At 35.4% G+C, this 26,668-nt stretch overlaps 1 protein-coding gene and 5 non-coding genes across 10 annotated transcripts in view; 1 reads left to right on the forward strand and 5 right to left on the reverse strand.

The window, feature by feature from the left end:
• LOC142972589 (solute carrier family 2, facilitated glucose transporter member 1-like) overlaps positions 1–19,275 on the forward strand; it is a 37,339-nt gene extending 18,064 nt beyond the window's left edge. For 4 of the 5 annotated variants that reach the window (XM_076113835.1, XM_076113834.1, XM_076113838.1 and 1 more), the window contains exons 2-11: positions 4,186–4,332; positions 9,620–9,780; positions 10,227–10,351; positions 10,900–11,040; positions 11,615–11,752; positions 12,549–12,757; positions 13,365–13,577; positions 14,163–14,265; positions 14,691–14,859; positions 15,264–19,275. In XM_076113835.1, the coding sequence (XP_075969950.1) occupies positions 4,186–4,332; positions 9,620–9,780; positions 10,227–10,351; positions 10,900–11,040; positions 11,615–11,752; positions 12,549–12,757; positions 13,365–13,577; positions 14,163–14,265; positions 14,691–14,859; positions 15,264–15,381 (1,524 nt within the window). In that variant the 3' untranslated portion in view covers positions 15,382–19,275. Of the gene's footprint in view, positions 1–776; positions 878–3,135; positions 3,373–4,185; positions 4,333–9,619; positions 9,781–10,226; positions 10,352–10,899; positions 11,041–11,614; positions 11,753–12,548; positions 12,758–13,364; positions 13,578–14,162; positions 14,266–14,690; positions 14,860–15,263 lie in introns of all 5 variants that reach the window. The other variant, XM_076113836.1, reaches the window with a different exon arrangement.
• Positions 19,276–19,582: 307 nt separating this feature from the next.
• LOC142972696 (U5 spliceosomal RNA) lies at positions 19,583–19,698 on the reverse strand. Its single transcript, XR_012959476.1, has one exon. It is a non-coding gene; the product is annotated as a U5 spliceosomal RNA (small nuclear RNA).
• An 898-nt stretch (positions 19,699–20,596) lies between these two features.
• Positions 20,597–20,758, reverse strand: LOC142972688 (U1 spliceosomal RNA). The gene has a single exon (XR_012959468.1). It is a non-coding gene; the product is annotated as a U1 spliceosomal RNA (small nuclear RNA).
• A 998-nt stretch (positions 20,759–21,756) lies between these two features.
• LOC142972693 (U5 spliceosomal RNA) lies at positions 21,757–21,871 on the reverse strand. Its single transcript, XR_012959473.1, has one exon. It is a non-coding gene; the product is annotated as a U5 spliceosomal RNA (small nuclear RNA).
• A 1,053-nt stretch (positions 21,872–22,924) lies between these two features.
• On the reverse strand, positions 22,925–23,086 carry LOC142972698 (U1 spliceosomal RNA). Its single transcript, XR_012959478.1, has one exon. It is a non-coding gene; the product is annotated as a U1 spliceosomal RNA (small nuclear RNA).
• Positions 23,087–24,231: 1,145 nt separating this feature from the next.
• On the reverse strand, positions 24,232–24,346 carry LOC142972690 (U5 spliceosomal RNA). The gene has a single exon (XR_012959470.1). It is a non-coding gene; the product is annotated as a U5 spliceosomal RNA (small nuclear RNA).
• Positions 24,347–26,668: the final 2,322 nt, after the last annotated feature.

Consider the following 26,668-nt stretch of genomic DNA (forward strand, 5'->3'; position numbering starts at 1 on the left):
TAGCTGTTAAAGGGTTTTTTAAATAGCTAGTATACAACTTATAGAGAATTGTACAGCATTTGAACGACTCTTATGCAACTATCAGGCTGTATAACGACTGTATAAGCAGTTTGTGTGCTAGTTGGGATTTCTGGATGAAATCTTTCTCCATGTTCATCACTCACTGAACCCATGTCATTAATGAGTAATCTGAACGTTTGATGACTTGTGTACCCAGAAAAGATATATTTTTATGACTATCCAAAAAAAGTGAAGCAGACAGTAAACAAATCAAGATTCTTCTTATCTCTCTTTTGTGACGTGATATATAAATATAAATGTGTTTTCTGTATTACACTAAGTATGCTTAATACGAATTACCATTCGGGATCCCAGTGAATTTTTTGGTGTTGCATAGTGTAATTATTCTTCTATTTAAAAAAGTTATTTATAGATCTTGTACATAATCTTTTCACGCTAACTGAAGAATGGGGATCGAGAAACCCGTAACGCATTTTTATACTATAGGGATTCGGTATGCACTTCCTTAGTATCTCATAGTAAGAGTATTTTAGAGTTACAAACAAGTATTTTTTCCAAAGCTTTAGGCACAGCATAAATCTTTTCTAAAATTTGTCTATGGTCACCGATATTAAAAAAAAGAAATGTTCAAGTCATGACAAAAAAATATGTATATTTTCTTAGTCCACCTTAACATTCAACCATTTCATGGAATACATAGCAGTTCTTAATATGTCCTGTGCTCTTCAGCATGTTAGCACTTGTGCATGTTACAGGTTGGTAGCCGGCTTCGGTTCGTCCGTAGCGCTCATTCTAGTCGAGTTCATCACCTTCCTCTCCGGACTAACCATGTTCTCGTCTTCCGTCTGCCTTATATGTATCCTTTTAACTGCTTTTATATGTGCTATTAACTTTATTATTAACGTCACTTAGGTTTAAGTAACGCCTTTAAACTGTATCTGTCTTTGTTACTCGAAAACTCGAGCTTTATTGCTGTTGAAAATGTTTTCTAAGGTAACTTAAAATTGAGATTATTTCGGACCCTGTCGGGAAGAAAAAGTAGCCTGTGTTTGAGCGGTACTTAAAATTGAGTAACGTTTGAGTATATGACCGTAAAGCTATGTGTGTTAATAATGACAAAATGCAGGTAAGTTCCTTCAAGGCAACTTCTCAAAAGCTTCATATACTTATATTTAAAACACGTGCTCTTTATTTAACATAATTCTATAGTCGTGTGGAAAACATACATATTTGTTTTGATCGGAAATCGAACCTACAACCTTAAGGTGCACTTTTAGTTGCATCTCGTACAAAGATTTACGTTTATTTCATAAAAATGCAGGATCCTACAAATAATAGTCCGACTAATTTAATATTTGTGAGCAAATTTTTCCATCTTCCGAATGACAATAAATTTTTATTAGCCATGTCCGTGACCCGTTCAGTTTGTTGATGTAAATAACAGTGGAATATACCGTATGCATTATATTATTGTTTGTTGTCTGAATATTCATTAGGGAATGTTTTGAGAAGCTACACGAATGTAGTTATTATTAGATATAATGCTAGACTATTTAAATATAAATGATTTCAGTCAGGTAAATCGATAAGTACCTATTTACTTAAATATAAAAAAAGGAATAGGTAGGATTATCTTAATGATTACTTTTATTTCTCTAATATAGATAGTTATAACATTTTTTAAATTAAATTTTAATGGAGCTGTACAATTTTCTTCTATTTTATTGAAGCTTAGTATGATGATCATGTAAAATTGACTATTTTCAGTATTTTCGATAAAGAGTTTGAAGTATCAACGAAGTGGTCAGAAATATGATTGAGAATCGATTTAGCTAGCTCAACTTGAAAATAAGCCATCTGCTTTTATTATAATCTAAGACAATAATCTATTTTTACACATTAACCCCCGGTTACTGAAGTACATTTAGCTGTAGTTTATCTATTCAATATCGTTTAAACTCATATAAAAAAGCACTATTGAATTGATAAACTACCGCTACATGTACTCAGAAACCGAGGGTTACTCAGTTGAATAATCAGATTAAATGTGGTCATTCTCGAAGTACAAGAATGGCCAAAGTGTCTCAAGTTCCTTTTAGGGATGGCTCTATCCTGAATCTGAAGTGTACAAATGTTATTATATTCATTAAGTCATATATAATGGCGCTTCCATTAGGTGTATGAGGATATCTTGGGTATATTATATTTGTGAAATCATTTTTCTGTGGTGCTTCCATTAAGTGTAGCTGCGGATGTCTTGGGTTCGATTCCCATTCTGTGCAATTCCGTATGTAACTTCCACTTATTTTGAATATATATAACTATTAATTCATAGTACGATAGTAAACTGTACATACTAACACGTTTTCCTAATAAAACGTAAAGTTCGGTTTATTTCCAGCGCCTGCGTGAAAAACGTGACTTTCTTACGAATGTAGTATTGCTATTTCAATACTATTTTGTATAAGTACTAGTTATTGAATGAAATACATTGTACCTCAATCTATGCAGTCACGGCCATTTGGATTTTCCTTTAAAGTAATTATATAATTTTATCCTTATGTACATTGCACCTGTTTAGTTGGTAAGGTTATCTAGTAACTACCTTATAACTTCTATTACTTAACTATTAGATTGATAAAAGGTTTGTTTCTAAACTTGGAAACATAAGTCAGGATGTTAGTCGTGATTTTTTTTGTTTAATGTGCCTATGGCATTATGATGGTGGTAAAGTGGTGGCCACTACTTTTGAAAAGATCGACTTGGGGTTCGATTTCCACACAGAAAAAAAAATTATGACGCGATGATTAAAGGGACTTGTTTTTTCTTAATTTAAATTGAAATTGAATTTTACTTTTGCAGCAATCCTCGTGCGTTGGAATTTCAAATAGAAAACTACAATATTATTGAGTTTTCTCCATTTTTACTTATCTTTTAAATATTTTGTTACCATTATTTTGTTTCCTAAACGGTTTGGGGTACTTTATGTCAATTTTGAAACTCCAGCAAGCCGCAATTCGTATTTAACAATCAGTGCGCTGTATACAATCGTGGCCGTACCAACCCTAGCCTTTCACAACAAACGCCCAGACATTTCCTTAACCAGTATAACAGCAACTGTTGCCCACGGTAGCGCGTCCATCGTTCTCTCATACTTTATATTGGACGGCTGGCTCTGCGATTGGTATTGGCCAATATTCACATTCTGCAACGTCCTCCCATCAATAATTGACACGGCCAATGCACTACTAACCCTATGTGCTATTAAGTGGTGAAAAAAAACTAAAGTTCGATATTTAAATTTGTGTTTTGACGTTTACAATGAATTGGCGCGCTTTGATCAAATTTTTCGTAAGTTGTTTTTTTTTAAAGTGAAAGTTATGGTCGTGTTGTGTTTGTGTGCAGCCTAGATTTTTTTTTAATTTGAATTCGGATATTTGTTTTACTTCTGTGTTGTAGGTTTGGTATGATATTATTTTTAGAACATGTAGTGGATATTCAAAATGCATTTACAGATGTAGTTTTTTTAACAAAATTAATACTAAAATTAGTTTTGCATCGACTTCAGAAAAGGGGTTTATTTAACGATCGTATACATATTAATTATGCTTTGATTGACAAAATGTTAATGATGTAATGTAAAATAGCTATCTAGCATAATGTAATTGATTTTAGAAAGTTAATTATCTGTCTAGCTAGTTTAGTGCCTGTAGTGATTCGAGTCTTGAAAGGAAAATCAATCAGGAAAATATTTATGAGGTCAGAAACTTGAAACGTGCCTGTATTATTAAACTTAGACCAAGTTAGGGATAAGATATCCGAAGCACAAAATATTTGGAGATAAGTAAGACATTTTAAATTAAAGTAAAATTTCGATTTATTTTAAGTGTTAAATCGAGTTGCAGCGTTTCTTTGCGTTTTTTTACCGACAATTTTACAAACGCTGTAACTCGATTATAAAGATTATTATTTTAAATAGACGGTTCTACACTATAGAGTCTATAAACGGAATATGCTACCCTGACTATTATATTTTAATTGTACAGTAGTACCTACTTTTTTGACGTATACCTTTGTGTAAAAAATTTAAAAAAATTGTGTGGGCGACAAAAATTGGCCCTATTATTTTATTTTTATTATCATTTAATGTCTTTTTTTCACCAGATAACCAGCGAGCACCAGCAGTTGACAAAATCGCACGACTACAAGGGGGGATGGTCGTTCTTCCTCATCCTCGCCGGGATTATCACCACGTTGGGGTCCTCGCTACCTGTCGGATACAACATAGGAGTGCTCAATACTCCTGCTGAGGTGAGTTCTAGACATTTTCTAATTTATAGAGTGGAGGATGGGAACTCATGTACTCTCTGTCTTCAGAAAGAAATAATTATGATAATAATTTAAGCAACGAACTTAGTCAGCAAGTAGGGTTAGAGTGATGTTATGTAAAAAAATAGGGATTTTTTTACATGTCTATAGCACACGAACCTGAACTATACGTTGGACTTTGCAAAATTTGTTTTTGGGATCTTCCAGTTGGCTCTTTGTATAAATTGATCAGTATTTTAAAATATCTACGTCTTACTGGCATAAAATCGTATCAAAACGTAGCCTTAACCTCGCAGCCTAAAATCCTATTGACTTTCGCATCCATATAAGTTTAAGAACCAAGTTATACACATATTTTGTCTCATATATAACGGCCGAATACTACATACAGTTAATATCAGGTAGTAAATAGGACATTCGTCCCGCATAATGCCTAGATCGCTACCGATAAACCTTACCTTGTTATAAACCAAGTATTTTTAAACAAACAGTTTCCTTGCAATGCACACGCAATGCAATGTAACAGCCATTCACAGACCAACGACTGATTAAATGTTGATTATGAAATCGTATGGAATGTAGGGCTATCTTTAATGTTATTGCATTTAAAATATTTAAATGACACTTCCCGCACTAAGAATTGCTCTTGTGTCGCGCGGACTTTCACAAACATACAAACAACGGACGCAAAGTACAACCAGACCCGAAACAATTCTTTGTAGTTTGCTCGAAAATTGTTCCGTGTGGGAATCGAAGCCACGACCTCCCGACTCAATGGTAGCGGCGTGGCGACCTAAACCACTCAGTAAATAGAGCACTAGTCCCGCATAATTCCTAGATTGTAACCGATAAGTCTTATTTTACTAACCCCCGGTTTTAGAGTTACATTTAGCGGTAGTTTATCTATTCAGTATCGTTTAAGCTCATATAAAAACTACAGTTTAAAAATTACCCTTAAATGTGGCTCAGAAACCGGGCATAAACCAAGTATTTTTAAACAAACAGTTTCCTTACAATGCACACGCAATGCAATGTAACATTACTGAACAACGACTGATTAAATGATGATTATGAAATAGAATGGAATGTAGGGCTATCTTTATTGTTATTAGATTTAATTTCTTTTGAATGACAACTCCCGCTCTAACACTTGCTCTTGTGTCGCGCGGACTTACAAACATACAAACAACGGACACAAAGTACAACCGGAACCGAAACAATTTTTAGTGGTTCGAACAAAAATTGTTCTGTGTGAGAATTGAATCCACGACTTCTCAACGGTATGGTCGCGGCGTCGCGATCAAAACCACTCAGTAAATAGAGCACTAGTCCTGCATAATGCATAATATCGTAACCGATAAGTCTAACCTTGCTAACCCCCGGTTTTAGAAGTACATTTAGCGGTAGTTTATCTATTCATTATCGTTTAAGCTCATATAAAAACTACAGCTTAAATCGATAAATTAGCGTTAAATGTGCCTCAGAAACCGGGCATAAACCAAGTATTTTTAAACAAACAGTTTCCTTACAATGCACACGCAATGCAATGTTACATTACTGAACAACGACTGATTAAATGTTGATTATGAAATCGAATGGAATGTAGGGCTGTCTTTGTTGTTATTGGATTTAATTGTGTAGAGAGCAAGGGACATATTATTGCTATTAAATGTACATACTGACTTCCTCTGTGGCGCGGTCGGTAGTATATGCGACTGCCGTGCGAGAGGTCTCGGGTTCGAATCCTGGGTCGGGCCAAAAAGTCTTTTCTGAGATTTTCTGTTAAGAATTTCTTAGAGATTGCCCGGAGTTGGGAAGTTGAGGTCGAAGACCTCCGTGCCTCGGAGAGCACGTAAAGCCGTCGGTCCTGCGCCTGACCTCTCACTGGTCGTGTCGGTTATCCGTCCCACCAAACTATGAGAGTGATGGAATAGAGAGTGTACCTGTGTATTGTGCACACACTTGGACACTATAAACAAAGTCCTGCACAGATGGCCAGTTTCAATGAAACTGACCGCCGTAGCCGTATATCGGCTAGGACATTATTATTATTATTAAATGTACAGCCGGACCTAAACAACAATTAGTGATACTTAACACAAATATTTCAATAAGGATTGAATTGTAAATATGTAAAGAATGGCGACATAGATTGTTCTTCACGCTCTGTTCAATTTAGATAGTCGGAAGATCTTAATACTAGTTTCTCAAGTATCAGATAACCTATCTTCTAGATTATGTATTGGCGCAGTAGTTAAAGTGGTCATCTCGCCGCAATAACCGTAGCGACGCGTGTGGTAGGTTCGAATCCCACCCGGGACAAATATTTGTGTGATGATGTATCTGTTCTGAGCTTGGTTGTTAATGTAGGTAGGTATCTATATAAGTATGTATTTAGAAATATAAAGTACTAGCTGACCCGCGCAACTTCGCTTGCGTCACTTAAGAGAATGAGTCAAAATTTTCCCCGTTTTTGTAACATTTTTCGTTGCTACTCCGCTCCTAATGACCGTAGCGTGATGTTATATAGCCTATAGCCTTCCTCGATAAATAGGCTATCTAACACTGAAAGAATTTTTCAAATCGGATCAGTAGTTCCCGAGATTAGCGCGTTCAAACAAACAAACAAACAAACAAACAAACAAACAAACAATCAAACAAACTCTTCAGCTTTATAATATTAGTATAGATGTTTATCAGTTATTTGGTTAGTATAGTACAAGCTCTGCTTAGTTTGGAATTAAATTAGTGCGAGTTGTCCGATGAATGATACTTATTTATCTGTTATTTCTTTAGAAGTGGTGAAATATCGCAGACATATTTTTTTCAGTTTATATGCAATGATTATTAACGATTACTTAATGCAATCATCGTATACATATCGTGTTAGGTTAGCCCCTAATACTTGTTAATCAAAGTTATTCAGAGCGTATCGCAATAAAATCGATTTCTACACTTAACCAAGAAAACATAAAACGGACTAATATAATTACATTTAATAATAGTTAATAATGACGTTATTATAAAAATATGTCGTTATTACACGGATCTTAGTGGAGATGTCCTTCAAGATAATGTATTAAAAAAAGTGCGCGGAAAAAGAACGAAACCATCTTTAGTATATTATTTTTGTTATTTTAAATTTACTCGACTAAAACTTAAAAATACCGACTGTAATACCTACTAACTAAAGTTGCACATATTTTTATTTTATTTACCAATTTTTAATGGTACTTTCGCAGACAACATCGTGACATCAAAAAATAAAACAATTCCACAATGCCTTTGTTATTACAATAGGAAATAATAAAGCATGAAATCTCTTTGTTTTACAAAATCCCAATAATATGCGTAAAATATTTACGTATAAATATATATTTCTTATATGTCATTTTACGGTTTTTGGCCTATATAAAATGGATTTTATTGTACGTGCGTGACTGTGGGGACTTTAGGGTACCTGGCACGAAACGGAACAGCATATCTGTACCTATTGAATTTAGTGGTTATCTATAAATAGTTGTGATATAGTGTACTGCAGTCGTAAATATATTACTTTTGATAAGTAAACTACCTATATTATGTCCATAGGAATGTCAAATTTCATGCTTTTGGCGTCTACAAACAAAGACTAACTTTCGGTAAACAACGGAACCAAAAATATGTAACCCAGGGGTATATTTTTAGGCATGTTAGATATGATATTTGACAGTTTCACTGAATCAGAAAATACCTTATTGCACGAGTGATATCAGAGGTTGACAGTAGTCTTTAACTTAAACATTTTCAATGCACGCATTGTTTATACGGTTAAGGAAGTACCTACATGCAAAGGTCGTCGGTTTGAACCGTGTTAATGTTTTTAATTATGCTTGGTTGGTTTCTGACACAAATATCTTTCGTTTCAATAGTCCTTACTCCTTACTATCAATAATATTCAAGTACGTGGAAGGCACGTGTGTGATCACATGTTCTGAATTCTGGGTCTGTTTCTAGTACCCTTTATTTACTCCCAGATCTTCAACTACAACCTGTACAATTTCATGAAAATACATTTAGTAGTTTAACTTTGGAAGCGTCCTCCTTTCGCGTATTAATATGTATTAGGATTGGTGTAGATGAGCGAGCTTTCCCACGACTATGTCGGGAAAAGAGCAAAGGGGAAGATAAAAATAAGGAAGACTGACCCCACTTCCATAAGGGATGCATTGCAGGGGAGAGAGAGAAAGCACAATAACATAGAGAATTTGATGCATTTGCATTTGACTCTTTCGCCACACATAATGCACTAACGTTGCTCATCAGCGAATTTAGAACAACCTAATTATCCCGCAGTTTGGCAGATCGCCCAGAAAGTTCATTCAACCCGCAAATGTTGTGGAAAGGTCGTTGTACATCAATATATTAGATAAATCATTGCTTGTATACAGTGATTGACATTTCTCTATACAAGGTCACGCGCCAATCTTGCGGCCGTGAACTTTGCAACTGAAAAAGTATTTGTGAAAGATTCTGGGACGATATATTTTAGTTAATTTTCACTAGGTTTTGCAGTCGTACACAATATTTAGGGCTTATGTTGTGTCACGGACAAAACTGAAGGCAAAAACTAGTATTTTTATAAATTAAAATTATACTTTTCTGATACATAATCTACAGAACACTGCCAAGTTTCATCAAAATCTGTTCAGTAGTTTTGTCGTTATTGTGTCAAACATCAGTTACCATAGAGTAGGTTCACGCTTAACAGAAATTCGTATTTTACCCACTGTGATCTCTGGTTTTACCATTGATTGTTTAATTTGACAAAACACGATGATTTCGTAGTTTAAGTTTTAATTGAAAGGATGACAATTAAACGGATTACTAAGAATGCTGATTAAGAATCGAAACAAAGCAGTTAACGAAGTCTTGTTTATTTGTTTTTTTATTTATTTAAATGTTATTTGTATTCGTTTTTTAAAAAAAATAACAATATTGATGTGAATTTTCCCATGGGAATACATCATTTAGCCGGGGTAAAAAATAGCCTATGTCCTTTCCCGGGTACCAAAATATCTCCATACCAAATATCATTCAAATTGGTTCAGTAGTTTAGGCGTGATTGAGTAACAGACAGACATAGTTACTTTCGCATTTATAATATTAGTATGGATTGTCGCAACGATAGAATGGCTCTTACTTATAAAAACAAAAGAGTGATATCTTTGTAACAATATCTCGAACCAAAACCACAAAAAATCAACAACATTCTAAATATTCTTCGCAGACGATCAAAAAGTTCTGCAACGAGAGTTTCGTGTCCCGCTACGACGTGGTGCTCGGAGACCAATGGCTGAACGTGTTGTGGTCTGCCATCGTGTCCATCTTCATCGTGGGAGGATGCACCGGCTCTATACTAGGTGCTGTGCTCGCCAACAGTCTTGGAAGGTGAGGGAACTATAGCACATAGCACTTTATTTGCTTGACGACACACGAGAGATGTAGGAAATTGGCGTGAATTTTTAAGCCTCCAATCAAATCAATTATTGCTTACTTACTAAGTTTATTTTACAAAAAGGTCTTATATTAGGATGATAAACTTAGTTGTTTTGGCATTGCAATTTTTAGAACTCAGTTAAAGTCTAGGTATTTAATCATTCTTGATCTAGAGTTTGATTATTTAACTATTACAAAAACCAAAAACGATACAACATTTTGAGACTGTCACCCCATAGCACTGCTAATCACATTCTTGTAGCAATATTAGAGTGATTTTTAGGTTATCATCACGTATAACTAGGGATTCAAGGGCCACAGTATGTTTTCCGTCATGTCTCTTACATGGCGACGCTCAAGATTAAAAGATCCGTATATAATAAGCCCTTTGTTTTCAGGAAAATGGCGACAGTAGTAACCAATTTGCTGGCCATCGCCGGCGGCGCGCTGTTCCTGCTGTGCGAGCGAGCTAACTCCGTGGAGATGCTCGTTGTAGGGAGATTACTAGTCGGGCTCGCTGGTGGTGAGTAGCAACTAACAAACTTTTCCTTTGACCACTGAACATTGACATTTAACGGTTTTTGAGATACAAGTCCCCAACCCCTTCAAATATTGGCCAGCGTGGTGGACTCAAGGCCTATCCTCTCACTCATTACGGGAGGAGAGCCTTACTCGGCAGTGGAACATTAATGGGTTAAATTTATTTATTTTTAAATACACCTCAGAAACCGGGGGGACATGTCCTCTTAGCTCATATTCGGCCACAGCGGCCAGTTTCATTGAAACCGGTGAACTATGCGGGACTTTGGATTTATAGTGACCAAGTGTGCCGTCAAAGTCGTTGGATGAAGATGGATACCCGTCTCACCGGGTTGTAAGAGTGACGGAATAGAGAGTGTACACTTGGACACTACAAACAAAGTGCTGCACAGGTGGCCTGTTTCAATGAAATTGCCCAACAGTCTGGATATCGTAGCCAGATATCGGCTAGAATGATTCATTATAAAAATCTCGATTTTGTCTATGTTCTTTATAACCTATCTTAGTCTTAATTTATATGTTATTTTCCAGGTTTAACCACCAGCATAGTGCCTATGTACCTGACAGAGCTGGCTCCGTCGCAGCTGACCGGCGCCATGGGGGTCGTCTGCCCCATGGGGGTCAATGTAGGGGTCCTCGTCGCACAAGTCATGGGACTTGATGTTTTATTAGGTAAGTTTGTACAGGAATAACTTGCGTAACGCTTAAACTTTCGCTGTATATATCATAACTGTTTATTTAAATTTTCTCGACGTTTTGACAAGGTTGCACTTATATTTATCACAAAAATACTTTTTACTTGCCCCTGTGGAATTCGAACTTGAACAGTTACTTGTATGTCCTTTTTTTAAAGAAGTAACATGTTACAGAAATAAAATATAGTCCAATAATTTAGTAGAGAGCCGTATATTGCCTTAGTTGTATGCCTGATTCGCAACTAGCGCTTGAAACATAAGTGATCCTTAAGCTGACGTTGGTGTGTTTGATACAGCTACTTTATTTTGGAAATACATAGAATTCTTAATAACAATATAGATAAAATGTGCATGCCAAGGCCCTCGACCAAGTTGTTTGATTATAGTATGTTTCATGGTACAGGGCAACCAAATATTCAAAACTTAATTTTTTTTCAAGCTTCTGTCTATTTTTAGCTTCGAAATCCCATTTTAAATAGTTTTATTTTCTAAAAATCCTTAATTAAAGTTTATACATGTTATTAATATACATATTATGTTTATGTTTGCAGGTCGTCCGTCGGACTGGCCGTACTTAGTGTCCGCCTTCGCGTTGCTAGTCATAGTCACACTGCCCGTGTTGTTGCTGCTGCCCGAGAGTCCCAAGTACTTGTTTGTAGTTAAGAAAAATGAGGAGAGAGCTTTAAAAGGTACGTATAATGAATATTTCGCATTGTTTAACACAATATAATAGTGACTATTTGATACCAAGTTAATGAGGTATTTTGCAACCAAAATACTCCAGGGTTTCTTGAAGCGGACGCGAAGTACAATTGAAGGTACCGCGTCCTGGCCACTTTATGGTAACCGTAAAAGGAACACCGTCAGGTATTTAGTTGGTATGTCCAAATTGAAAGCCGGAACGCCTAGCCGGCGGGAGAGCCCGTCAGACCCCCGCTTCCTCCCTGGAGCGGGACATGCAGTAATGCATTTTCCTGACGAAGTTTTTGTCTTTTTATAGGCGCTCGTGGCTAGTTGCGCTTATTAGTGGATAAACGATTACTAGGTTTAGAAATCTCGGCGCGGACATTCCATAGATGGGTAGCCGCATAGTGAAATTTAAATTGAGCGTCTACGTGTTTCGGAGGGCACATCGTCGGTCTCATTTGTTGATAACAGTTGCTAAGCCATTTTACAGGATTTCGGGCGGCTTGAACAACTTTGACACTAGGTTTACTACTAACTATGACACTAGGTTTACCACGAACCATACGACGAATGAATGAATGCGTCATTTTAAACAATATAGCTGACCCGGCAAACGTTGATAAAAATTAAATAAAAAATCATTGTCCAGGGGACAAAATTGTGAATCTAAACCATTCTCAGATCCCCTTGAACACACACAAAAAAATTCATCAAAATCGGTCCAGTCGTTTAAGAGAAGTTTAGTGACATACACACTTACAGAAGAATTATATATATAAAGATTTTGATGTGTTTCAGAACTGAGTCGCCTCCGCGGCGTATCAACTAGCGTACTGACAGAAGATATAGAGCTGCTGCGTGAGGAGGTCCGCTGTAGCGAGCAGGCGGCGCGCGCCGGGGACAGCAACTGGACCATGATGAAGGTGCTGCGGGACAACAGGCTCAGGCTGCCGCTGCTGCTGGCGTGTTCCATGCAGGCGGGGCAGCAGACTAGCGGGATTAATGCCGTAAGTTACAATCTATACTATAATATTATAAAGCTGAAGAGTTTTTTGTTTGTTTGTTGGTCTGTTTGAACTAATCTCAGGAACTACTGGTTCGAATTGAAATATTATGTTTGTGTTGAATGGACCATTTATCGAGGAAGGCAGGCACTTCTACATGCGCACATTATTTTTAAATTTTCTATTCTTGGAATACATACTAGACGCTTTCTACGCGACACTAATGCTAATATGTACATGTCATTAGAAAGTTAGCATTTGCACACGAGTGGTTCGATTTCTTACACAAAATAAATATTTGTCACAAAATTAAATAGTTATTTCGGTTGTAAATGTACTTTGTTTTTATATATAAATAAACTGATACCCACAGCTCCGCCCATTCGCCCTTTTTTTGTTTTTTTTTCTCCATTAAAACCGTTCCCGTGCTATAGAGACAATTTTACAAAAACAATAATTTGTATTAGTGAATATGAACATTTCACGAGCATAAGTTTAATATTTTTTCGTTAACCCAGTCAACTACCCGATTACGTCTACGACGAGCCTTGACTAATTCTTAGGACAGGAGTTGCCATACAAAAAAATCGAAACCCATTTTTTTTCTCAGGTATTCTACTACTCCCAAACGATCTTCATCCAGGCTGGTCTATCCGAGAAGAGTGCTCAATACGCGACCATAGGGTCCGGCTTCATCAACGTGTGTACGGCCGTGTTGATGTTGAAGTTGTTGCCCAAGTTCGGTCGCCGTCCCCTGCTGCTCGGCTCTATAGCCGCCGCGGCGCTGCTGTTAGCCGGTCTCACTGTCTGTATGATGTTTATGGTGAGTTAAGACATAAATATTGAGATTTTCAGACAACTTATATTGGAAATAATGCTAAAGTTTATCGTGGGGAACCATAGAGAGTTTTGATATTAATATGGCATATTGTGGTGCCTTTATTGGCAATATTCCCTCTATTGTCAATCCTGTCATACTTTAACGGCCGCCTTTACTCACAAACACGTAAGCGCGCGTGTAAGGGGAAAAGAAAGACCACGGGCCGCGCTCAACTGTCAAGCCCGCGAACAAAATCGCGAGCGAAGAGCGCGCGTAATCCTGTACGCTCCTAAGAACGTGCGATAGAATGTGTGTAAAGGCGGCCATTGACTATCATAAGTGTCAGTATTTGACCCAAGTCTTCTTGTCGTAAGTTTAGTGGTCAACCTAGTGTCAAAGTTGTTCAAGCCGCCCGAAGGCCTTTGACATGGCTTAACGACTGTTATCTTGATTGACAACAACCGGGACCGACTTTTTACGTGCCCTCTGAAGCACGGAGACGCCCTGTTCAAATACCACTATGCGGTCACCCATCTATGGAATGAAATGATTAAAAGTAGGTACTAATATATTTGTCAATGTTTTCAGAACGCAGTATCATGGATGCCGTACTTGTGTATGACGGCGGTGTTGTCGTACGTGCTCGCGTACGGGTTCGGACTAGGACCTATACCTTATTTCATTGCTTCGGGTACGTTTGACTTACAATATTTTATCACTTGCTTTTTAATTATAGGATTTAAGACGTGAAGGGCCGAATCTTTGTCAAAAATTGTCTCACTTTGCCTTGTTTAATGAATTGCAAACATTTTATATATTATAATTATAACAAGATACATAAAATAAAAAAGATCTAGCGAAAGATTCAGTAAGTAGTTTTGACAAAAGTATGACTGATAAAAGAGCACGCGAATCTCGTGTGTTGCGTGCGAATGATGGAACGAGCATCTTAATAAAGTAATGTAATTTACTAAAGTAAACTTTAAAACGAAATCACGATATCTACGAAGCTACATAACGATTTACCCAAAGTAGGAATAACTTTGGTGACCAGGGATTTTTTTTACATGGCTTCAATTTGTCACTTATACTAAACCTGTCGTTATCTTCTTACAGAGATCTTCGAGGTAGGTCCTCGGCCAGCGGGCATGGCGTGGGGTTCCCTGGCCAACTGGGGAGGTAACTTCCTGGTGGGCATGTCGTTCCCCTCCATGAGGGAGGCCATAGGGCCATACTCCTTCCTCGTCTTCTCCGGGATTACTACTGCGCTGTTTGTGTTTCAAAAGTAAGTGCATTTTGATAAATTAAAATGTATAATTTGTCATGTCTGAACGTGATTTAAAAAAGGGTATTTGTTGTCTGGCTGTAATGTGATATGTGCCCCATTTTCGTATATAAATTTTCATCTCATACAAAATTGACTTTTGATTAAAGTGTGTGAGTTAGTTTCTATGTTGCTCTTACCTACTGTATTTTATTTATTTTTTTGTTTCCTTATTTGAGTTCATAGAAATATAATAATAAAAATAACGAAAACAAGCAGATTTTATGTTCTTAGATTTCTTTGTTAGATAATATTTATTTATGTGTTTTTCAGAAAATCTTATCCTTGAATATGTTACCTGATGTATAATTGAGTGTACTATTATTAATTACACTTTTAATTAATTATAAATCTTTGTTTCCCAGGATGTACTTCCCAGAGACCCGCGGCCGGACCCCAGCGCAGATCTCTCACATCTGTTCCCGCGGGCTACAGTCGCGCCCCCTGGCGACGCCCGAACTCTCCGAGTCCGTCTCCGTATGACAACCTCACGTTGCGTATGAAATACCTTCCGATTACTGTAAAGATGACGTGCGTTGATGTATGATGAATGCTATGTGACGGGAAAAATGCATTCTATGCATAAGCAAAGGATAAAAATGGGACTCCGCTGTCCGTCTATCTGTTGCAGGTTGTATCTTATGAACTGGGATAGCTAGACAGTTGTATTTTCATAGATAATGTATTTCTGATGCCTCTATAACAAGAAATCTATACTTATAATAAATCTGTAGAGAGGTCAATTCTGTACATAGAATATATTAAAAAAAAAACCAATGGGGGATGTTTAGTAACGGATACTGATACCGAATCTGCAATTTATATTATTTTTTTCTGTCTATCTGTCTGTCCTCCGTCTGTATGTTACGCTGCCACGTAAAACTACCGGATAGAATGCACTGAAATTTGGTATATGCATAGAATAAGTAGTGGAGCAACTTATAGGATACTTTTTATCTCATAAAATTTCAAAGATTTTTAGAAAATTGAAAAAAATACGTAGAAATCGTTTGAACAAAAGTTCAAAGCTCAAACAATTCACTGAACGAGAATGAGAATGTAATGAACGAATGAATGAACTGTACACGATTGAATGAATGTATTGTCTATACACACAGTGTCTTAGAACATAATTAAACAAAAATATCAGAACATGTGATTTAGAATTCAGTATTAATTAGACAACTTATGAGTGGCTTATCATCTCATTGTGAGAGGAGAATCGTACTAAACTTGACTTGATGCATCGACCGGTTTCAATAACTTACTGTCAGTAAGAGAAAGGTTTACTAAAGCTTAGACAACTAAAGGTTTTAAAATCTGTATATATTATATTATATTATATTATCGATCGTCAATACAGTATCGAAATTCTTAATTTTAATATAATAATAATATGTATTATAGGATACCAGAATTAACGCGATTACGCGATGCAAGGTAAAATGCGTGTAAATCCTATTCTATATTAAACATATTGTCAACAATTGATTGATTTTATAAATACTTTCTTAGTACATAACTTATTACAAAAATGTCATTTTGACGACAAATAAATATTGTTTAGTAACTTTATCTCGTAGAGATTGTAAAGTTAATGAAATCGGTCTTAAACAGATTTCAAATGTGAAAGAAAAAGATGCACGAATATTTTAAAATAAGGTATGATAAGATACGTTTGAGAGAAGCTCATAAAACGCCAGTGGGATTACATAACGTAGTTCGCACGTTTGTAATCGCCCGAGTTAGATAGTTGATAAAAGAAATATTCCATTTGTATTTTTATACTAGTCGGCTATATAAAAAAATAAATTCGTTTCGCGATAGTATCACAAATTATTTTTTGTTTATTCTAAAATTATTATTTATTCTAAATTATTGCACACATTGTTATGTTATTGACTATTTTACATAATTTTAAGATGTGAGTGGATGAACGAGGGAATGTCGTAATCGGAGATCTATTTACTATTTTATCTCCAGTGATAATAAAATGTTATTTATACTATATTTCACACATAATCTCCTCCCTCCGGTATCTAAGGTACATTTAGCGGCAGATTATATTCGTTAAAGATCATATAAACAAAGTTTAAATAGATAAACTACTGCTAAATGTGCCTCAGAAACCGGAGACTAACTAAACAGCCCATGAACTTTTATAAAGTGTATTAAACTTGTATTTTACCCCTTCATCCACTCATATCTTCACAATCTTAAGCTACAACCAAACTAATAATCTGTCCGCACTGATGTAAGTCAAAAGACTGACGCGGATTTAGACGCAACTGACGTAGCATACGTAGCTAACTTCGGATACGTAGCATACGTAGCATACGCCGCTGGCGTAGCATACGTTGCTGGCGTAGACTACGTAGCATGCGTAGCTGGCGTAGCCTACGTAGCCAACGTAGCTGGCGTAGACTACGTATCCTACAGCTCACGTAGCCTACGCAGCTGACGTAGCCGACACAGCCATTAGTATAGAACAAATTAGTTATTAAATGAGTGAGGTATGTACAGGTATGAGTAATATAAATAGTGTGTATTTGTACCGGAGATTTCTTACTATTAACAAAATGACTAGGTAATGACTCGTTTACATTTAAGTCTTTATTAGTCGATTAACACTTGAGGTTTCTACAAACCATAGGAGGCAACGACGGCAAAAGTTGTAATTTCTCCAATATTTTTTTATAAGAATGCGGCTGTTAAACTGTAATTGACTGCCTCCATGGCGCAGTGGTTTAGGTCAGCACGCCGCTACCGTTGCGTCGGGAGGTCGTGGGTTCGATTCCTACACGGAACAATTATTTGTGCGATCCACAAATAATTGTTTCGGGCCTGGTTGTACTCTATATCCTTTGTTTGTATGTTTGTAGAAGTTCCAGCAACACAACAGCAATTCTTAGTGCGGGAGTTGTCTTTCAAAAAAGAAAAAAAAAAGAAAGTTTAAATCATGTTTCATTTTTTTTCTTTCTTTCTTTACTTTCTTTTCAAACGCCTTTTATAAAAATGTATCCTTAAAAGCCTACTTTTAGTGTAAACGAGTCATTACTACTACCAAACTACAATACTTAGAATGACTGTCCGAAAATATGACTTAAAAGTACAAAATACTGTAGCTTATAAAAACATTACTATTTAGGGTCCCGCACTCAAATCTGAGATTAATCCTATGGTGCGAATGTCTGTCGTTATAAAATATGATAATATGATAAATGTGATAAATAGAATAGCTAGTGTACGGGACCCTAATGTGCAATGTATCTTTTGTATATTACCCCCCTTTTTGTGTTTCTGTCTCTTTTCTTTGTTAGGAGAATGAAAGAGATAGTAGTAATACTTTGTTTCGTTTAAATTCAAATGTCAGTTTCATGATATTATGGTGACATTTGAGACCAGTTTCACGACTGATGAATAAGTGTCTATCTGATGGTTAATGACAGTATATGTATTTAAAATTTCACAGTTTTAATTTTGATAGGCTAATCGAAACTTATTAATGGGGAAATTGGTTCTCAGTCTTACTACTTGAGGCTCCATAACTAATTGACTATTGTAAGCTGTTAACAATTTTAAAGTTGACTGAAAAAACACAAAGTCTAAACTATTTCTTCGATGTTGAAATAGTCTGACAACTTAGTAGTCTTGGCAAGCACGATTTATCATCATCAGTCTAGTCTTTTCTTCCAACTATGTTGGAGTCAGCTTTCAATACCACCGGATACGGCTGAATACCAGTACTTTACATGGAGCGACGATTTATATCGATTTTAAATAATATTACTCTGTATTTTCAAAATAAAGTTACTGTATCAAAACACCGTTAGCGTCATAAACCTGTGGGTCGTGTTAAATTCTGATTTTTTTATACCGCTAACTTTGCAATATTATTATATTAACTTTACCAACTGAAAAATATAGATATTGCCACTGGCATTTGTAATTGGTAAATGTATAATAGCACATAACTCATATAATTTAATGAAAGTCTTGGTTCAATAGCACTTTATCATTAAAATTATACAAATATGTAATTGAATAATGTATAGGTTGATGATGATTGTAAAGATCCCAATGTTTACTGTACCACCGCACAAACCTTGCATACAAGTCTCTTTTAAGTTGTTGGACTATAAAGTAAATAGGGGGTAAAATTTATCGCACAATTTTAGTACTATATAGTAACTAAGTGTTTGCGTCCATCTTATGTATGAGTATGTCTAAGTATATAAGTATCACTTTAGCATAATTTATTTTAATTACTCTAAGGTTTGTTGTTAATTTAATTATTATTTTAATTTAAGATGAATGAAATGTATGAATGACTACGCGCAAGTTTTATGCGGTATGCAATAAAATTTTGAAAGAATATACACTTTTTTTATTTTGAATGTTCCTTAATATTACGTTTTTACTGCTGGGCGAAGGTCTTCTCCTAGTATTAGAGAGGGATTGGGTCTCGAGTTAGCACCACGGCTAAATGTGGGTTATAAACTAGTTCTTCAACTGTTTCTATAAACTACTTTTATCAGAGACATGATTTTCTGATAAAAGTTTACTGTATGATTATAAATTTCCCATACTTGAAACTTGAATAGGATACTTATTACGTGAGTGACTTGTAAGCACAGAAGTTATAACAACTTAAGTATGAAGTATGGTATACGAATGTTTATCGACCCTGCTTAAAGCAGGGCATCAAAAATATTCAAGACTCATTTTGAGTGTTCCCCTCCACGGAAATCTTTAGTAAAAGGCGAAAGATTTATGCGTTTTGAAGGGAAGCCAGAGTTAACGCAAACAGGCCGCGCCTCAGCTTATATACTGCTCGCCGGCGGATCTTAATAGCGCGATTCACGAAAATTACACAACGCCATCTAGAGAGCGCTCGAGTAAAATTATACCATGGGAGATATTAACTAATGTAATTAAACAAATGTATACTATAAAAAGGTTAAATTAACGACTTACTCACCTTTTATTGTCACAGCTTCAAGGAAAAGGATTTTAAAAATATTAAATTTATTTTTTTATTTTAATACAATTTAAACACCACAGCGTTGGCAGGGTTAAATCAATTTTTAAAATGTTTTAATGTTAATATTTTTAATGTTTATTCTGGGGTTTAATTAAATATGTATGTAAAATTCTTATAATTAAGTATTAAATAAATAATGAATAAATAGTAATATTCGTACGCTATTGAATCGTTCGTATAAGCTGATTGAATTTGATTTAAATATTCAAAAAGTAGTGAAGGTACATAGTTTTTTTTGTCCCTAGCTAACGTTATAGAACAGGTTTATTTTAAACAGAATTGTCCCCCTATAATATTAAATTGTCCCCCATATTCTGAGAAAGGGACATTTTAGGGACATTATGGATATAAACACTGTGAAGGATTGGTAAAATATTTTTTTTAAGTTTGTATTATTTTTAGCACTGATTCGTTGATCGCAGAAATGCAGAGTTTACCTGTGTTGTAATTAATTGATAAAGAAGCTTAGGCTTTTAATCCCCAATAGTTGGGTATTGTGATGACTTTATTTCGTTTTCTGATGGGGACACTGGGAACATAGCCCAAAATTCTCTCCACTGGACCTTTTCGTCAGTGGTTGATTCTGACTATTCCAGGAATATATCCAGAGCGCTGGCATCAAAATCCAGGTTCAGAAAGTTCTAGGTATAAAAAGGGGGACAGCGCGTACGCAGTCCCCACTACCAAAAATTACGCATCCGAGTTATCCACATTAGGGATAATCGCAGGGGTCAACCCAACCGCAGTGCAATGGAGGGGTCTCGCCCTGGGGGAACCGCCTTCTTGATCACGGTGTCCCCTATGCCAGGTAAGTATGATTTCACGAGCGCGCCGCGCGGTAGTCATTCGCTCGCGGAGAATCTTAACACCGACTTTTAATTTTTCCTGTGCCTCCATCTCAACGTTGCGAGCGTCACTAGCTGGCGAGCGAACAAAGGCGAGGGTTAAAAATGAGGGGAGACCGATCGGCGCGCTCCGAGGACACGGTAAGCGAGCAACTTAGTAGTATTATTGTATGCCAATAGATAGCAGTAGTGGGTTAATATGCTAAAAATGCCATCTTGTACATTCGAAATAATCTAAGAAATCCATTGAAAGTAAGTCAGAAGGTTGCAGATAATTCAAACAGACCGATTTTAAAGTCCTAACAGAACTAAAATTAGGAATTATTTACCCACAAGTCCTCAAGAAATATTATTCTCATTCTAAATCTCATCAGAATCAGGTAAAACTGAAAGCATTTGTAAAAAATATTATATTTATAGTACTTTCTGCATCTATTTTTCTGGATTTCAAAAAGTGATCATTTCTGTTAACAAATAAAACATAAAAAAATACCCAGATTTTTTTTTTTTAATTAAGGCATGTAATAAAATTTACCTTTTTATTTAATCATTAAGTGTAAAAAGAGTGATAAGAATTAAAGTAACTTAAATAATGCATGAAAAAAGTCGAATATTATTCCTAACTTCTTTTAAATAAGAAAATAGATGGATATAACTTTGATTTCAGAGTAAAAAATAGGTGGGGATGTTTTTAGATTCCTGAGTTATCAAATAGGAGGGGATATTTTGATGGTTCCTGAGTAAAAAGGTGGGGATGTTTTTCTATTCCTGTGTTAGGAGGGGATTTTTTTTTTTATTCTCATGTTAAAAGAAAAAATTAGGGGAAGAGTTATGTTACCTATACTAAAACAATTATTTGGAGGGGATATGATTGCTATCAAAGAATTGAAAATTGTCCCCCTATCTATATTAATATTATAATAATTTTGAAATTTTTCAATTTGGAGAGAGAATGTACAGTGTATATCGACCCTGCTGAGAGCAGGGCATCAAAAATATTCAAGACTCATTTGAGTGTTCCCCTCCACGGAAATCTTTAGTAAAAGGCGAAAGATTTATGCGTTTTGAAGGGAAACCAGAGTTAACGCAGACATGCCGCGCCTCAGCTTATATACTGCTCACCGGCGGATCTTAATAGCGCGATTCAGAAAAAGGCACAACGCCATCTAGAGAGCGCACGTGTAAAATTATACCGTGTGACATAACCTCAAATTTATAGCAAATGTATAAAAAGGTTAAGTATCATACCAAAAAGAAAGGAACATTAACCTCCATGCACAATCATAAGAATATCCTATAGTAAAGTTACATAATAATAATATGAAGTTTTATACATTTTCAAAATATTAAATAAGAATTTAATTATTTTTAAACATTTTAACACCATGCTTTTGCAGGGTTAAGTGAATGTACAAAACTTTAAATGTTAAACTTTTGTAAAAAATCTTGAAGTTGTTGTATCTACTGTTAGTTTTGAAGCATTTTAGTTATTTATTTCCTTGCCACCATGAGGTTGCCTTAAATTATTAATCTATACTAATATTATAAAGCTGAAGAGTTTGTTTGTTTGAACGTGCTAATCTCAGGAACTACTATTTAATTTAAAAAATGATGCAATTTGAAGTTATGTATGCAAAAAAAGGTCATGTAACCAAAATACTCTTTAAATTGAATTGACTATTTAAAAATAAAATATTTTAATATATCAAAAGCATAAGTAAGTTTATATGACTTTTAACTTAGTGATATTTCAAGAATAATTTGACAAGATTTTTAAAGTTAAGAATTAAAAAAAAATATGATTTGAAAAAAGAAATACTATTGAAATAACTGGTTTTGGTAGCTCATATTATTCACTCATCAGGTTTTATTATAATAAAAGTTGGGAAGAGGGCCATTATGAGAAAGGGGGGTCATTTTGGGAAAAGGTCAATTTGGTTAAGCGACAATCTGATCTCGGATGAATAAATATAATATAAGTAATATAACTGTAGTGTGTACGAGTTATAACGTTACTTGGACCTAGTGAATTGTTTGAAACAAGATGTCATGTAAGTGACAAGTATTTAATAAGTACAGTTGAAACAGGAGAATTGGTCGCAAGTTTAGATACTCTACGTTATGTCTAGGTTTAAAAGGGGGACAGCGCGTACGCAGTCCCCACTACCAAAAATTACGCATCCGAGTTATCCACATTAGGGATAATCGCAGGGGTCAACCCAACCGCAGTGCAATGGAGGGGTCTCGCCCTGGGGGAACCGCCTTCTTGATCACGGTGTCCCCTATGCCAGGTAAGTATGATTTCACGAGCGCGCCGCGCGGTAGTCATTCGCTCGCGGAGAATCTTAACACCGACTTTTAATTTTTCCTGTGCCTCCATCTCGTGGTCGCGAGAGGGCACTAACGCGCGTGATAAAGAGGCCGCTATCAAGTAGGTATCGTCCAATAGGTATTCGTGACGCTTCGCTGTGAATGGATGCGTCATAGAGGCCCGAGGCGTGAAATAGTATGGCGGCATGCTGACAGATGTCAACTGTACAGATTCGCTAAAAATGGCATCTTTCTATTTCAAAACTAATAAGGAAAGCCATTGGAGGCCAACTGAGTATTATTTTACTGTAAATTCAAACACAATTACTAGACTACAGTTCTAAAATATCTACAAAACTTCTTAACCAAATAAATATCCAATAAGGTCACCACATGGGAAGTACTTTTCCCTCCAAATGTTTCAACATCTATCTAATAATATGGATCAAAGCAGCTGTAGCTTGCCGGATCAGCATGGCTAGCTTGGCTGCTAGATTACAGCAATTGAAATAAAAAAGAAACAAAAAAAATATTACCCAGTCTGCTTGCATTTTGTTTTAAAAACTGTTATTTTAAATAGTACCCAGCATTCTCAAACCCTTCATTAGTTCCAGTTTGAAATGTAAATATTTGAAATGCTCAAAATCATGAGATAACATGGAAGTTCAAAGGTCATAGGGTCATTAAAAATATCCCTATATAGAATTTGTTTCCCGTGGTAGACAAATTAGGAGGGGATATTGTTTGTGTCCTGTATTTAACAAAAATAGGTGAGGATATTTTTTTTATTCCTGAGTTAAAGAAACGGGTGGGGATAGTTTTCAATTCCAGAGTTAAACATGGGTGGGGATATTTCTTTGGATCCTGTGTTAAAAATGGGAGGGGATATTTTCAAATTCCTTAGTGTAGTGAATGGGTGGGGATATTTCTTATTTCCTGTGTTACAAATATAGGAGGGGATGTATTTTTGTTTCACGTGTTATAATAAAACTAGGTGGGGAATTGGGGATAATGTTTTCTGTAAGAGGGGACTGTCACTCAGTGTGCTGTTTACAGGAGATAACTATCAAATGAGAATGTGTTCCACAGGCCGGCGCTATTTATAGTACAACGAATATATTATAGTGTATATCGACCCTGCTTAGAGCAGGGCATCAAAAATATTTAAGACTCATTTGAGTGTTCCCCTCCACGGAAATCTTTAGTAAAAGGCGAAAGATTTATGCGTTTTGAAGGGAAACCAGAGTTAACACAAACAGGCCGCGCCTCAGCTTATATACTGCTCGCCGGCGGATCTTAATAGCGCGATTCAGGAAAAATGCACAACGCCATCTATCGAGCGTACGTGTAAACTTACTTTACTTGGTGAGCTAACCTGAAATGTAAAAACATGTTGCTCATAGCTTGAAATAATGATACATAAGGAAACTAAAAAGTTAATACACAGTCCTCATGTATTTAATATCGCAAATATTAACAATAATCAAATATCAGCAGTAATAATTGGACGTAGTTATGAAAGAACGTTCCAATCCACAAGGTGGTCAAAATTGAGTTTTTGAGCCCAAGCTAGGTATTTTGGATCGTCCTATCTAGTGGTGAAGACACTGACTCTTTTACGACAATAACTACTGAAATAATTACACGGTCTAAATGATAAAACGTACCAAAAGATCTAAATTGTAATCGTATAACGTGACATTACATTTGGATCGTACTATTTTTATTTGTTTTGGACTGAATGCAATAGAAATAACGATCCAATCCATCTTGAAACGTTTTAAAATAAATAATTTTAAATCTTAAAAAGTGACATTCCATTTGGATCGTTATATTTCATTACATTTTGGACTGAATAAAATAAGAATAATGACTCAATCAACTTGGAACGTTTTTAAAAATAACAATTATAAATGACAATTCATTTGGATCGTTCTGTTTCAATACGTGTTGGACTGAATAACATAAAAATAATGATCCAATCATCTTGTTTGTTTTTCTTCTTCTTACTATCTATTTCTTCAAAACATTCCATGTAGGTACTTTATATATAACGTGACGATAATATATTCATATTGGTAAAAGTAAACCTTAGTCTACCTATGACCCCAAAAACGCTGTGGGTTAGTCTCTGAGTACCCCGATCCCCGAAGCCCGGAGTACCCCAATTTATTTTTGTTTTGATAAACGACTAAAAGTCAGTTTAGCGTAAAAGTAACGTCAGCAAATGCTATGTCAAATAAATTTTTGTTAGTTAATACTTAACTTTAAGGATTAGGAAAAGATTATAGTTAAGGAAAATATGGTTGGGGAAAAGTTTTTTCGCATTATAGTATGTATGAACTTGTAATAAAATCTCTTTGGCTTCAAGAATCACAAAATTAAATGAGTACACGGTTCATTAGGTTTCTTTCAGTGAGCTCGTGAGGTACCCAAATATTAATAATATATAATATATATTAATAATATTATATATTAATAATATATAATATTATTAATATATAATATTATTAATACCCAAATAGCTTTTTTGCGTAGAGAAAAGATTTTATTACAAGTTCATACATACTATAATGCGAAAAGACTTTTTCTCCGACCTAATATTATAACCAGAGAATATAATTTAGAGCCTCCTAGAACAATCGCAGGCTTTAATTACTATCACATTAGTCCCTTTTTCAATACAGAAAATCAAAATACGAACTCAAAATGGAACATCAACATCATCATCATTGCCTTAAAACGCAAATTGTCTTGTGCCTTATCGTAGGTTGCTTTATCAATCATTATCACTGTTTTCCATTATTGCCAATCAACCATCTTCTATTTCATGTGACGGAAGACATGCGAGACAGATGCACATTCGCACAGATGATAATATGTAATTTAGGCCTGTCATTGCTCTAGGAGAGTACTCTGGATTGTATTCTCTGATTATAATATTTACCTTAGCCAAGCACGACTTAATAATCATTTCCTAATCCTTAAAGTTAAGTATTAATTAATAAAAATGTATTTTACATATCATTTGCTGACGGTACTTTTACGCTAAACTGATTTTAATGAATCGTTTACCAAGACAAAATAAAATGGGGTACTCCGGGACGGCGGCCTCGGGGATCGGGGTACTCAGGGACTAACCCAAAGCTGTAGTGTTCGAAATGTCAATTAAATAAAATGTTAATAAATCGCAAAATAATCCGTAAAAGTTGTTTCATTTAAATGTGTCGTGTTCGCGTAAATAAAAGACAACAATAAAAGTAAAATAATGACGCCATTGACGATGCTGATGGATTCGGTAAAGAGCTTGATTTCGATCTGGATGATGAATAAATTGTGATATTATAATTTTTATTCATCATCTAGATCGAAATCCAGCTTCTTAGCTTGATAATTTTTTATGCTTTGATACAGTTGTATCAACGTATGGAAAATCATCACAATAAAATTTACATTCACATATTTCTCATACATCACATGTTATCTATATTAATATTATAAAGCTGAATGAAAAGAAGAGTTTGTTTGTACGAGCAAATCTCAGGAACTACTGGTCCGATTTGAAAAATTA

The sequence above is a fragment of the Anticarsia gemmatalis genome, chromosome 4, assembly GCF_050436995.1.
Source record: "Anticarsia gemmatalis isolate Benzon Research Colony breed Stoneville strain chromosome 4, ilAntGemm2 primary, whole genome shotgun sequence".
NCBI classification, from domain to species: domain Eukaryota; kingdom Metazoa; phylum Arthropoda; class Insecta; order Lepidoptera; family Erebidae; genus Anticarsia; species Anticarsia gemmatalis.